Source organism: Camelina sativa, chromosome 4, assembly GCF_000633955.1.
Source record: "Camelina sativa cultivar DH55 chromosome 4, Cs, whole genome shotgun sequence".
Taxonomy (NCBI): domain Eukaryota; kingdom Viridiplantae; phylum Streptophyta; class Magnoliopsida; order Brassicales; family Brassicaceae; genus Camelina; species Camelina sativa.
In genome coordinates this window covers 21,197,169-21,210,764 of record NC_025688.1, presented here as the reverse complement: position 1 = coordinate 21,210,764, position 13,596 = coordinate 21,197,169, and the positions used below count along the sequence as shown (strand labels likewise).

At 38.1% G+C, this 13,596-nt stretch overlaps 4 protein-coding genes across 5 annotated transcripts in view; 3 read left to right on the top strand and 1 right to left on the bottom strand.

Moving 5' to 3' along the window:
• Nucleotides 1-3,626, top strand: part of LOC104781598 (protein STRICTOSIDINE SYNTHASE-LIKE 8-like) — a 6,032-nt gene extending 2,406 nt beyond the window's left edge. The window contains exon 3 of the mRNA XM_010506313.2: nt 2,982-3,626. Within this exon, the coding sequence (XP_010504615.2) occupies nt 2,982-3,570 (589 nt within the window). The 3' untranslated portion in view covers nt 3,571-3,626. The remainder of the gene's footprint in view (nt 1-2,981) is intronic.
• LOC104791988 (ribosomal RNA small subunit methyltransferase NEP1) lies at nt 4,998-7,544 on the bottom strand. 2 transcript variants are annotated; one of them, XM_010506312.1, is made up of 8 exons: nt 7,447-7,544; nt 6,825-7,169; nt 6,658-6,750; nt 6,427-6,571; nt 6,217-6,327; nt 6,040-6,122; nt 5,302-5,359; nt 4,998-5,206 (listed from the first exon to the last, which is right to left on the bottom strand). In XM_010506312.1, the coding sequence occupies exons 2-8, from the start codon at nt 7,152-7,154 to the stop codon at nt 5,127-5,129; spliced, it is 900 nt and encodes a 299-aa protein (XP_010504614.1). In that variant the 5' UTR covers nt 7,155-7,169; nt 7,447-7,544; the 3' UTR covers nt 4,998-5,126. The 2 variants fall into 2 exon arrangements, with proteins under 2 accessions (XP_010504614.1, XP_019100374.1); XM_019244829.1 differs by having other exon boundaries at nt 6,825-7,172; nt 7,447-7,538.
• LOC104781596 (nucleolar protein 10) lies at nt 7,660-11,732 on the top strand. Its single transcript, XM_010506310.2, has 16 exons — nt 7,660-7,969; nt 8,196-8,294; nt 8,400-8,491; nt 8,577-8,677; nt 8,772-8,862; nt 8,962-9,020; nt 9,138-9,258; nt 9,370-9,438; nt 9,530-9,582; nt 9,678-9,786; nt 9,910-10,080; nt 10,187-10,345; nt 10,425-10,517; nt 10,609-10,794; nt 10,897-11,102; nt 11,194-11,732. The coding sequence occupies exons 1-16, from the start codon at nt 7,840-7,842 to the stop codon at nt 11,615-11,617; spliced, it is 2,163 nt and encodes a 720-aa protein (XP_010504612.1). The 5' UTR covers nt 7,660-7,839; the 3' UTR covers nt 11,618-11,732.
• Nucleotides 12,387-13,584, top strand: LOC104781595 (transcription factor ORG3). The gene is made up of 2 exons (XM_010506309.2): nt 12,387-12,778; nt 12,938-13,584. Exons 1-2 carry the CDS (start codon nt 12,452-12,454, stop codon nt 13,385-13,387), a joined length of 777 nt encoding a protein of 258 aa, XP_010504611.1. The 5' UTR covers nt 12,387-12,451; the 3' UTR covers nt 13,388-13,584.

Genomic DNA, 13,596 nt, shown 5'->3' with positions numbered 1-13,596 from the left:
GAGGGAAGAAGTTAGTACTCTGTGAATTGGTGGTTCTTAGGAGAAGAAATCAAGATGCAACTTGTTTAGAGAGTTCTGATTTGTGAGAAGAAAAGTGAAGATGGATTAAACCTTCTTCTTCAGAACCATAAATCTGAGTTTGAGAATCTTCGTCTCTATTGAGATTAAGTCTTATAAGGGAAGACATATGTTTCACGGTGGAGAAATTGTCGGAAAAAGGTGTAGTCGGAACTCTGGTTTTTCAGTTTCGACAAGTTTAGAACACTATAGATTATTTCATCACATGAATCTGAAGCAATTAAAGGCATATGCTAATCTTTGGGATTTTCTGTTGGTCTCCTCTTAAGTGTGAACGAATTTGATGCGGGATCATAGGTGGGAATTGTGGTCTTATTCACGAGAAGAACCTTCTTAACCAGTGTTTTTTGTTAAAAACTATGAAGAGAAAAATGGAAAGCAAGGAAAAGAAGCATTATAAGAATGTCTGATGAAGAAGAAGATTCTTCAAGGAAAAGACATAAGCTAATTCCGAGTAAGTGTTTTTTTTTAAATCGAAACCAGGAATACTAGAAGCTGTTGAAAAGCAAGGATTTAGTGCTAGGGTGATAGCTAAGGGCTTTTCATAGAAGGATAAGTTGGAGCCAATAGATTTCACAGGGACCATAGTTCCTAAAGGAGATACAAGTCTATCTAAGAGTCGCTCAACGAAACAACCAGAAATTTTAGAAAGAGAAGTACCTAGTATGAAGTTCCAGCATTGCTGTGAACTTCTCAATGTCCACTAGTTGAAGACGCATCTCCAGGTAACTCTGATGTGAAATCAACAACCTCACAGAATTATGAAAAAATATTGGATGAGACTTCTGTGAGATATGTTCAAGTCTAAGGAAAAAGCACATGGAGAATGGAGTTACATGTGGAGTATTGAAGCTGTGACGGGGAAAGTCAAGCTTCAGGTGGAGTCTGGTGGAAAACGGATCCAAGGAAGTGGACTAGTAAGAAGGTTGCTTGTGAAAGAATCAGATATTTAAACATGGTGATTCTGGTTCAAGGTGGAGCTAAGGAGAACAAAAGATATCAGAAATCGGATTTCTTGAGCAGAGCTCCTATAAGAAAGATAGTAGAATCTAGTTATGATTTTACAAAGTTTGAAATTTCAAAAGGGGGAGAGCTCACTAAAGAGATAAAGAGGAACTTGAAAATACCTGAGATTACAAAGAGTAATGGTGACAGAGGAAGCACCGGAGATGCAATGATTCATGGTCGAGATTGCATCGGGACTTAGCTATCGAAGGAGCAAAAGAGGTTTAAGGGCTCGACGGATTTAAATGGTGAGACTTGAGAGCACCACTGGTCACCACAAAATTTGACGGCAACGATATCGCCGTAGATTGCAGCAGAGCTTAATAGGAGAAGTCAATCCGATGTTGTGTCAAGGAAGATACACGGCTTGAATTTTTGGGTTCCGAGTTGGAGTCGTAAACTTCTAAGATTGTAGCGACAGCCAGCAGAGGTGATGATGGCGAAGATGGCCATTGTTTTTACGGAGAAAAGAAGGCCACAGAGGAATCGTAGGCATTGGGTTTAGAACAAAGGTTTACACGCGAAGTCGCCAGTGAACGTGGAGGTGGCCGAAGTTGCCTTAATTAGAATCGCGTTTCAGTTATTTTTGTGATCGGAGAAATCGGAGAAGATGTTTCGAGTCTGCTTGTTTTTATCGTGAAAAGATACAGAGAGCAAAAGAAAAAAAAAAGATATTGTGAAGAATGGGCCTCAGTCAAGTCCATTCCAATTCTGACCAAACCTATTATCATATGGGCTTAAGGAGAAGCTGGCCCATCTGTCTTGGCTGCAAAAGAAAGAGAGAGCAAACGTTAGGGTTTTGCTATAAAAACAAGCAAACTCGAAACAAGAGCTGAATGAATCTGCAAAGAGCTGTGAAGGGAAAGAAGGTTAAGAAGAGGAAGAAACGGGAACATAGCCTGCCAGCTTTGGAATTCCGAAATTTATGTCTCTGTGGAATGAACATGATGCTTGTGGGTATTAAAGATAGTTCAAAAGTTGAATCTTGCTTGATATAAGCATTGGAGAATGAAGGCGATGAAGATAGTGTTCGACGATATCGAAAGGGAATCAATCAAACATGAAATAAAATGAGTTTTTGCAGAGATATAAGAGAATATGTGGAGAATGGTAAGTGAAGGTCGAACATGTTCCCGGAAGTGAGGAAAAGGTAGATATCTTGACTAAAGCGCTCAGAAGAAACGAGTTTGAAGAAATGAGGGATCTCATTGGCATGAGAGATTTGGAAGAAAAAGATTTCAAGCTTAAGAGGGAGAATGTTGGCATAAGCTTGAAGGTAGCTTGAGGTGCAAGCTATACTAATCCTACCGAGTTATGGAATTATGATTAATTCTATTTAGGAGTTATCTAAATATGTTAGTTTTTACCGGTTTAGAATAGGAAAGTTGTTAACTCTAAGGTTGAGCCATTGTTATAAATACCAAGAAAGCGTTTTATAGAGAGGTGCGCATCTTAGGTATTATTGAGAGATACACACAAGGTGTGTGGCGTCGCCCCATCATTAAGATAATAAGATCTATTGATGGTGTTGTTGGAGTTCTACTCCTAGCTAATGAATTCTGAACTTGGTCCCGAGGATGTAGGTTATCCGAACCCCATTAACAAAACTTGAATCTTGTTTACTTTTATGATGTTACATACCGTTCTCGACTTTAACATATATATCTAGCCACATATATGTGCTTTAATACATGTAAAACGTATCATAGAATACGAATGTGATGGTAGTTTAAATTTGTAAACCTGTCTAGTCATTACTCATTAGTCATTATACTCTTTCGTGTCATTCCGTAGAATACCGATCATGGTTCTCATATTTTATATCATGCGCGTACAAAATTATTTATAAATTTGTGGAATTAACTTATAAGTGTGTTATGTTTTGTATTGTTGGATAGGGAAGTATTCTACGTGTCTATATCCGGTGACAAAGTGGGAAGAGTAGTTAGATACGACATAAAGAAGAAAGAGGCCAAAGTTATAATGGACAAACTTCATTTACCCAATGGTTTAGCTGCAAGCAAAGACGGATCGTTTGTAGTCATCTGCGAAGGTGGTACAAGCATTCTCCACAGATTATGGGTCAAAGGTCCTACAGCTGGGACTAGCGAAGTTTTCGCAAGAGTTCCAGGTCTTCCGGACAATATCAGGCGTACACCTTCGGGAGATTTCTGGGTCGCATTACATTGCAAATACAATTTCTTCACTCGTTTGTTTCTTAGTCACTCCTTGATCGGGAAGACTGTGATGAAGATATTGAAGATGGAGACTGTGATTCATCTCATGAACGGAGGAAAACCTCATGGAATAGTTATGAAACTCTCTGGAGAGACCGGGGAGGTTCTTCACATGCTTGAGGACAGTGAAGGGAAGACGATGAAGTATGTTAGTGAGGCTTATGAGAGAGAAGATGGAACGTTATGGTTCGGGTCTGTGTATTGGCCGGCCGTTTGGGTTATGAATACATCGGTCTATGATCGCAAATGAGGTAACCTAATTAACACGCCAAGGATGAAATAAAAAAGAGTCACTTAGTTGTGTGATTTGTTGAACTTTTTGAATAGAGTTATGATTTTGCAAATTCTTTTAGTGTTGGTGGGACTTCTACTTGTCGGTGTGCATGGTATGAAAATAAAATTTGTGTCGTGAGTCTCGTGACTAGAATTGGGGGTTGACGAGAATTATTAAAAGAATTTTAAACTCCATTTTTACTGAAACAATCAAACATGAAGCTGAAGTAATAATACACTAAAATAATCTAAAGAGTAAACCTACCTAACTTTTGAGCAAAGAGAAAGCAAAATCTGTCTTTCCATACGCCGTGCGTTGATTGAATGGACTCCGTTACTACATTAACAAATAACACTGTACTGTTAAACACCGTAGAGAGCATACGTGTACTTTTTTTGGTGGAGATTGGATAATGATTCTTTCTTAATTTAACTTGTCCTTGATCCACTGTTGCTAAAAGATGTGAACGAGGGATCTTCACCAGCCTCACAACTAGATATTCTTTTATTTTGCATGATTTTTTTATTTTTAAAGACAAAATATTGACAACTAATATGCATTACAGAATTCTGACTAATCAAGATAGCATTGACAACTAATATGTATAGTCCATTTTTTTTTTAATTGGTTTTGTTATTTAGTAGTATAATCTTTTTTTAACATATAATAGATATGCTTTTGACGTTTTGTAAATTAAAATACTTCTTATGGCAGATCCAATCACATGCATTCCTTTTTAAAAACAAATCACGATAAAAAGATACGTCGTAAGTGCGATCGATTGGTTATTATTACAATAATAAAGTAGGAGAAATAAAAATTGAATAATAAAAAGTATGTATAACGAAAGTTAAATAATAACTTGTCTAAAACAGAACTTTGAAAGACCTAATTAGCTTAAATGAACAAAGACAAAACTAGGGCATGTTGATTCTTTTGATTATATATTTTTGAGCTAGTGATGGGCCAACAGGATAATGATTTTTAGTTTTTTTACATTATGTATGGGTTTTGACCTCTATGAATGTAGCCATCCTGGTATTTTCAAAAAACTCTTTTTCGATAGTTCGGAATTATCAAAATACAGTGTTTAACAACTTTTTAAAAAAAAAAAATCGTCATATTTGTCACTACCATTGAATGAGTGGAGGACAAGACTGGCACATGATGTTCTAGTACGAACCAAACTACATAGTAAGTGACGACGCAAACAAAACGATAGTTACCTTCTCTGCCCGTGGACTTTACCAATAATATCCAATCATTCTGGACAACATATATTGTACTAATCAAATTTTATTATATATTGTATGCGTCTCTTCCTTGATTTTGTGTGTTTTGAATACTAATCACATGATTTTGTGTGTTAAATACTACGTTTGAGTAAAATAGTGGAATCACAATTTCCTAACGAAAAGTTATAAATAGATGAACAATGTATATCAACATAACTTAAAAAGTAGTTCCTGTATCAGATCAGAACAGTAGGGAAGAAAACGAAATAGCTTATATTGCAGTCTAGTAATATCTTTTTATATAATATTCCAATTTGTTGATAATGCCTCGCAGATTCTTGAGATACAGTAGGCTGCGCTCAATGGATACCCTGAAACTGCAACAATCAAGAAATCTCTTTCAGATTATTTGTTTCAACATTTTTCATAAAGCTCTTTTCTCATTAACAAAAGGATGGGTTGTGAGACTTACTCGACACAAAATCATCGATATAGTCACAATCTATTTTCCCGTGTGCCATTGCGCCGACCTAAAATGAAATGGTAAAAAGCAAATAAGGAATGGGTTTTGAATATGGGCTATATGGAAGCTGAAAGCTTAAAGCCTACAAATGAAATGGACACTGTGAAAAGGTGAGAGAAACATTTGGAGGTCACTAACCACAAAAACTGTGTCTGTATCATTACAGACAGTAGTTAGGTGTTTCTGCATATTGACGAGCTTTTCAGAGCTGTGTGAGAAGCCTGATTATATAAGATAGAGACAATTCCTTACTTTTAGCTCACACATTGTCGATAAATTACAAGATTTAGGATGAAACTAAAAGCTTTTTCTTACCTATTTTACGGGAGTTAACCGGTAGATGAATTTCGACAGGGTTCTTGATACACCGTAAAAGTTTCTCACGGTTGCCAACTGCAGTAATGCTCAGCTTTTGTAGCAATTGCACTGCAAGACCAACAAACTGGATAAGAAACAAGAGAAACTGACAAGGTTAAAGAGTAACAAAAAAATGGCCAAGGACGAGAGGAAAATCAGAGAGCTTACACATGATTCCGGCAAATCGTTTGAAGGTTCTTGGTATACGAACATNAAAAAGCAAATAAGGAATGGGTTTTGAATATGGGCTATATGGAAGCTGAAAGCTTAAAGCCTACAAATGAAATGGACACTGTGAAAAGGTGAGAGAAACATTTGGAGGTCACTAACCACAAAAACTGTGTCTGTATCATTACAGACAGTAGTTAGGTGTTTCTGCATATTGACGAGCTTTTCAGAGCTGTGTGAGAAGCCTGATTATATAAGATAGAGACAATTCCTTACTTTTAGCTCACACATTGTCGATAAATTACAAGATTTAGGATGAAACTAAAAGCTTTTTCTTACCTATTTTACGGGAGTTAACCGGTAGATGAATTTCGACAGGGTTCTTGATACACCGTAAAAGTTTCTCACGGTTGCCAACTGCAGTAATGCTCAGCTTTTGTAGCAATTGCACTGCAAGACCAACAAACTGGATAAGAAACAAGAGAAACTGACAAGGTTAAAGAGTAACAAAAAAATGGCCAAGGACGAGAGGAAAATCAGAGAGCTTACACATGATTCCGGCAAATCGTTTGAAGGTTCTTGGTATACGAACATGCGGCTTAACTTCAAAAAGGACACCTTTTTCTGTTCTAACATATACTGCTTTCAACCTCCCAGCCTTATTAACTGGACTATCCAGAATCATAAGAAGAGCCTGAAGAAGAGGGTGGTTCACTATAGATGAGTCACAATTTGATGTATAAGCTACCTAGATATGACTTAAAAGATTAAGACCCTGACCTGATGAGTGATATCTGGGCGGTAGTCAGCTGGATTCCTGTCATTTTTTCTCAAGAAATGAGCATGATCATCCGAGTTTAGTAGCTGGTAAGTCTGCACACAAGAATCACATAAATATTAGTATAAGTACCATAAACAAAACCCATGGGCCATAGCTTAGTACTTACCTTTCCAACTTTGGCAACTTCAAGAGAGGCCTTCTCAAGCACAAAAACAACTCCGGGCTTGTCCGTGCTACGATCCTTAAGGACAATAGGTATACCTCCAACAATATCCTCTGCTGTTGCTGCTTCTTCTTCTTCTTCCTCAGTTATTTCATTCTCTTCATTATCTTCCTCTGCTATTGAAGCGTTTGCTTTCTTAGCTTTCTTCGAACTCTCACCTGCCTTTTTCTTTTGCTCAAACTTTGGTTGCTCCTCTTCTTCATCTTCTTCCTTATCATACCTCTCTGTTCTCTCCTTTCTCTTGTTCACTTTAATCCCATACGGCCTCACCATCTTCCTTCAAAACTACTACTACACACAAATCAAAGTCAATCACAACACCGCAGAGCTATAGCATCAGACGCTAAAGTACTAATCTTTTTACATAAAACACGAATATACAACCGGTGAATATGAATAGATACACAAAGTAATCAAATTTCTTCAGGGCTATCGCTTAATAAACACTACAGAGAGAATCAACGCAAACAAACACAGTTCAATAGAGATTAATTTACACATTAAACCGAACCCTTTGATGAAAAAACAGCTAACTTAAGAGGAAAAAAAAAAAACCATCGCTTACCGAAAACTCTTGAGCTTGCGAAGAAATTGAAGTGAGCAGGCGACTGAATCTTTGATAAACCCTAATTTGAGTTTTGCCCCTTATTGTTTTTATTTTTTAAGTTTCATATAGTTGTTTACGGCCCATTTAAATTAAATTTAGGCCTATTTAGGGTTTAAGAGGCCCAATAACGAAAAAGAAACCAGAAAACCTAATAATTTGTGTACGACCGTCGTCGACTTTTGTTGTTCTGCCGGAGCACGACCGCCTTCTGTAATAAACAACAACAAGTGGTGGTTCTTTTCCATTATTAATTTTACAATTGGGTTTTCTCTGCAACTCGCCGTCAAGAGAAAGAAACGAAGCGGAGTGGATTGAGGTTTCACTCTTCTTTTGTGCTAACCTAGTTTGAAGATGACGTCTTATGGAGACAGACTGAAGTCGACCTCCATTAATGGAGTTAAGTTATACCATGTTTCTTCTGCACCCAATGTCGCGACTTGGCTTAATCCTAAGAAGCAACGAGCTCTCCGCAAAAACCCCCGTAAGTGTTTCTCTCTGTGAGCTTATCTATCGTTAAGTCCCTGCGTTAACCCTATTACTTAAAGTTTCCTCCTTTTTCTTTCTTCTGCTCTGTAGAGTCTCTCTTAATTGCAGCTTAGTGATATCTTTGAAACTCGTTTCAAATTCAATGTTCATAGTTTGATAATTGCCTTTTTAATGATGAAATGTTTACACGAGCTTGTTTTGCGTGGCTATCTCCTGTTAAGATTATATGCAAAGAGTGGAGCTGATTCAGGAGTTGAAGTTTGAGACTGCCACTACTAGAATCAAATCGACTCCAGACGGAGAGTATCTGATTGCTTCTGGTGTGTTTTTCTTTCTTTCTTTGTGAATTGGATGCTATTGAACAGAAAGAAAAAAACAAATGTATTCTCGTGTGCCTTTTCACTGATTTTGTTTTGTTGAATCAGGGATATATCCACCACAGGTCAAAGTTTATGAGCTAGGTCAGCTTGCTTTGAAGTTTGAGAGGCATTTGGACTCGGAGATAGTTGATTTCGAGGTAACTTGTTTACTACTCCGTGAGTTGTGGCTTTATTAGCCTTTCTTTTTTTCTGGTTCAGTAATGTCTATGTTGGCTCTTACAGATATTGGATGATGACTTCTCGAAGCTTGCCTTCTTATGTGCTGATCGTTCTATTTATCTACATGCCAAGTACGGGAAACACCACAGTTTACGGATTCCAAGGTATTTTCTAGCTTTGTTGTGTATATGAGATTATATATTTGGTGATTTTGTTTTTGCTGAGACATTGGTCTAAATCACATATATATATCTGCAGGATGGGGAGAGATATGACATATGATCCCTGGTCTTGTGATCTGCTTTGTGCTGCTTCCTCACCTGATCTATACAGAATCAATTTGGAGCAGGTACTTTTCAATGAATTTATTGTTGTTTTTTTAGTCCTGTGACTTACATCAGTCTTTGTTGGTGAATGACTTTGTGGGTTTTGCCGTCTTTATCTTTAGGGAAGGTTTCTCTCTCCTCTCAGTACTCAATCCCCAGCGCTTAATGTTGTTTCTCGAAGGTCTGTATACTTAAAATGTCATTTCTTTTATAATGTTTCTTGATTTGATCTAAGAGAAGATTCAGTTGTGGTGTTCTATAGTATTATTGCTTATGTTTGAGCTCTATTACTTTCCAGCACCCTCCATGGATTAGTCGCTTGTGGTGGTGAAGATGGTGCCGTGGAATTTTTTGATACGAGAACTAAATCATCGGCTGCTAGAATTAACGCGGTTTCGCATGGTGGTGATGCTGCGGCGGTGAGTTTTCCTAATTGCTGTTCCATATAAACAGACTTTCTTAGCTTAGACGTGATTGGAGAAAATTGCATCGATCTTTATAATAATCTTGTGCTTTTCATTGACTATTAGGAGGTTACTGCTATAGAGTTTGATAACAGTGAAGGTCTTCAAGTAGCTGTCGGGAGTAGTGCGGGAAAGGTTTGATGCTATATTTCATTGTTTTGTACAATGGTAAGTCAATTTGGGTGTATAGCTATGTTTTGCTAATTGTGTTGTTCCATATCTGCAGGTATTCATATACGATTTGCGCACGTCAACTCCCATTAGAGTGAAGGATCACATGTAAGTGTTACTGTGTTTTTATTTATGTAAAATTTATCGTTTATGCTTTGAGTGTTTGTTTCGTCGTTGTTCATTGTTTTCTGCAAAATTTGCAGGTACGAGAGTCCAATTTTGAGTATTAAGTGGCAACGGACTCTTAATACTCAACAACCCAAGTTGATAACCACTGACAAGCACATTGTTAGAATATGGGATCCAAACACGGTGAGCATCAGATAAGAAGTGTTTTACGCCAGCGTTGCTCTTGAAATAAAAATAAATGTGGCCAGACGAAGCTTTTGATTTACCATATTTTGTTTTTTTCCTTCTCGAATCTGTGTTTGTCAGGGAGAAGGTATGACCAGCATTGAACCGACTCATGGAGGAATAAACGACATTTGTGTGTTCCCTGGAAGCGGACTTATGCTTTTGGCTTTAGACTCTAGCCTAATCCCATCTTATTTCATACCTGAACTCGGTCCTGCCCCCAAATGGTGTTCTCCTCTTGAAAATCTTACGGTATTGTAACTAATTTGAAAAATCATCCTGTCCTTTCATGGTTTTACCATACCAGTGATGTCACCATTGCTACAAACACGTTTCATTTTTGAATATTTGTTCTCAGGAAGAGCTGGAGGAAAGTGGACAGACAACTATTTATGAGAATTACAAATTCGTGACAAAGGAAGATCTGGAGAAATTGCAGCTAACTCATTTGATTGGAACAGATCTTTTGAAAGCACAAATGCATGGATATTTTATGAATCACCATTTGTACAAAAAGGTGAGTCCCTGACATTTTCATAACACTTACAGTCTCTGTATTGTTTCTTTCTTGTAACTGTTTTTCGTTCTTTTTACAGGCTTTAGCAGTGGCTCAACCTTTTGCATATGATGATTACTTAGAACGTAAAAAGCAAGAGAAGTTAGAAGCGGACCGTACGCAGAGAATCACTGTTAGTATTCAAATCTTAGCATCTGTAAATTCACCATTGTTTGTTTATTGGCTACTTACATACATCTCTGTTTCACTTGTGCTTCCTTTAGAAGAAGAGAAGGTTACCAAAGGTTAACCGAGAACTCGCAGCAAGGCTTCTTGCGGAAGATGAAGAGGACGAAACGCAAACTGCCGAGGATGAGGAGGCTGCCAAAAAAGTGTCAAAGAAGAAGAAAACTATGCTTAGTAGCGAAATTCTTAAAGACGATCGGTTTCAGGGATTGTTCAATAATCCGGTATGAACATAATTCTTTTCAAAGTTTTTTGTTTGTTCTTGCTGTTGCAGTACTTCACACCGTATCTAACCCGAGTCTTGGGAATCTCCTTTTGGGTTTCAGGAATTCGAAATTGATCGGGAATCATATGAATATGGTGTCCTACACCCTGTTGCTTCTTCTAAGAAGCAACCTTCTTTGTTAGAAGAACACTTTGAAGCTGTATCAGATGATGACGAGAACAGTGATTCTGATGCATCACAGTCTTCAGATGATGAAGCCGACAATGGAGACGTAACTAGGCCAAGCAAGAAAGGCAAAACTCCAAAGTTAGTGCCTAGCTCGACTGCATTCCAGGATAGAAATTTCATACACACTATCTTGATTCTGTCTTTTCTGATGTGGATGATTTTGTGTCAGGCTGTTTGAAGTGAAAGATGAGCGGCACGCAGAAGCGTTTTACAATCGCACTTCACTGGCTAAAGAAGACCGTCTTCCTATGGGTGAGCGTGTCAAGGCCATAGAGAACCGGCGTGGCAACTTTGGAGGCTCGAAAGATATCAAGTTCGGTCCTGGAGGATCCCGGGAGATTTCTTTCAAGGCAAGAAGCTCTTCGAAATACAAAGAAGATAGAGACGATGAGGAAGAAGATGGTCAAAGAAACAAGAGGAGAGGAGTTCAGTCTCTTGGACTGAAATCAGATAATATTAGAGGCGGTTTCAGAGGTAGAGGAGGTGGTGGTTTTAGAGGCAGAGGAGGTGGCGGTTCCCGGGGTAGTGGTGGGCGTGGTGGCGGTTTCCGGGGAAGAGGTGGCCGTGGTGGCCGTGGAAGAGGCCGGGGGTGATAAATGTAGCTTTCAGGGGAATTTTAATACTAGTTTTGGAAAATGTGTTACCTACGTTCGAGAATCTTTGAAACTTGATTTGATTCACATACAATTTTGGAATATTTTTGACCTAGTATCAAAATGCATTAGTCTTACTTGAGCCTATAAGGTAAATGATTAGATAGAGATGACCTGAAGTTCACCGACCGTTGTTAATTATGTTAAATCAACGAGGCTAACATTTATATAATATAGTTGTAATCAATGTAGATGCCTTTCTTTTTTTTTTTGGAGGTCAACAAATAAATAAAATGCTTATGTATATGCTTACAACATGAGAATTGCTTATGTATATGCTTACAACATCCTAAGTGTTTGGGACGACGAAGACGCCTGAAGCTGATTCCCACGCGCCTCCCACGATTTCTTACAGCTGAGTCATCTTACACTATAGCTGATGCCCACGCGCCTCCCACGATTTCTTACAGCTGAGTCATCTTACACTATGTAAACTCTAATCTTTATTACATTTGAGTGTCTTATTAATACATATAATTATGCTTCTTTAATTTTTAATGGTGACTTGGACCTAGTTCACCCGTGGAACGTAAGCTTTGGCATGTGTAGACCTACGTCCTTATCAGATGCATATATATCTTTTTTTAGTATAACTTTAAAAATTTGTGTTGTATAATTTATACTCGAGAGATTGATTTATTTAATTGTATTATCCGCATTATATATACGATGGGCAATTAATATACCACCTAAGTTCAGAACAATCCCAACCAAAACAGCTTCCAAGCTTCAAGAGAAAACAGAATCTATAAAACTTGTCCTTATATAGCAAAAATGTGTGCATTAGTACCTCCACTGTTCCCAAACTTTGGGTGGCCATCAACGGGAGAGTACAACAGCTACTACCTAGCCGGAGATAACCTCAACAACGGCGGGTTTCTTGATTTTCCGGTACCGGAGGAGACTTATGGAGAGGTTACGGCGGTGGCTCATAATCAGAACAGCTTTGGGGGTTCTGTTTCGTCGGAGGGAAATGAGATAGACAACAATCCGGTTGTGATCAAGAAGCTTAATCACAATGCCAGTGAGCGTGACCGTCGTAAGAAGATCAACTCTTTGTTCTCATCTCTCCGTTCATGTCTTCCAGCCTCTGATCAATCGGTAAGTAGCTACTCTGATTTGTCTTACGTGAATCAGTTCCATCTAAAACCAATTTGAAATAATTAGTCTGACTCATTGTTTAGGCCCGTTACATTTATGCATCTATACAATTTAGGAGAAGGATACCTAGTTAACCCTTTTTTCTTTACTTTCTTGCAGAAGAAGCTAAGCATTCCTGCAACGGTTTCTCGAAGCTTGAAGTACATACCAGAACTGCAAGATCAAGTGAAGAAGCTAATTAAAAACAAGGAAGAGCTCTTGATGCAAGTATCAGGTCAAATAAACATTGAAGGTTACGTTAAGCCGCAACCAAAGGCGGTCGCGAGTTATGTCTCGACCGTTTCTGCGACTAGGCTTGGAGACAACGAAGTGATGGTCCAAATCTCATCGTCCAAGATTCATAACTTTCCAATATCTAACGTGTTAAGCGGGTTAGAAGAAGATGGGTTTGTTCTTGTGGATATGTCCTCTTTAAGGTCCCAAGGGGAAAGGCTTTTCTACACTTTGCATCTACAAGTGGACAAGATTGAAAATTACGAGCTTATTTGTGAAGAGTTAAGTCAGAGGATGTTGTACTTGTATGAGGAATGTGGAAACTCATTAAGATGATGATTTGTTCTTGTTTCATTTTAGTTATGTCGTTCTTTTCTTCTCAAAACATAACATTCTTGAAGTCAAAGCGTTGTAGTCGACTTGTTTCGGTTTTTTTCGGTCGAAGTCAGTGATCGATTATGACATGCTTTGAGTAGACTGATTGATTACTACGATTCATGTGAGAGCTGTAAATTTTAATATTTGTCTACTCTATTCAAGATTCA

Coding starts and splice junctions, on each gene's coding strand:
- LOC104791988 (XM_010506312.1), bottom strand. CDS start 7,154: ATGGTGAGGCCGTATGGGATTAAAGTGAACAAGAGAAAGGAGAGAACA. Junction 6,751..6,824: donor AAGTTGCCAAAGTTGGAAAG/GTAAGTACTAAG, acceptor TCTTGTGTGCAG/ACTTACCAGCTACTAAACTC. Junction 5,360..6,039: donor ATACAGACACAGTTTTTGTG/GTTAGTGACCTC, acceptor ATTTCATTTTAG/GTCGGCGCAATGGCACACGG.
- LOC104781596 (XM_010506310.2), top strand. CDS start 7,840: ATGACGTCTTATGGAGACAGACTGAAGTCGACCTCCATTAATGGAGTT. Junction 9,583..9,677: donor ATTAGAGTGAAGGATCACAT/GTAAGTGTTACT, acceptor CAAAATTTGCAG/GTACGAGAGTCCAATTTTGA. Junction 9,787..9,909: donor GAATATGGGATCCAAACACG/GTGAGCATCAGA, acceptor TGTGTTTGTCAG/GGAGAAGGTATGACCAGCAT.
- LOC104781595 (XM_010506309.2), top strand. CDS start 12,452: ATGTGTGCATTAGTACCTCCACTGTTCCCAAACTTTGGGTGGCCATCA. Junction 12,779..12,937: donor TTCCAGCCTCTGATCAATCG/GTAAGTAGCTAC, acceptor ACTTTCTTGCAG/AAGAAGCTAAGCATTCCTGC.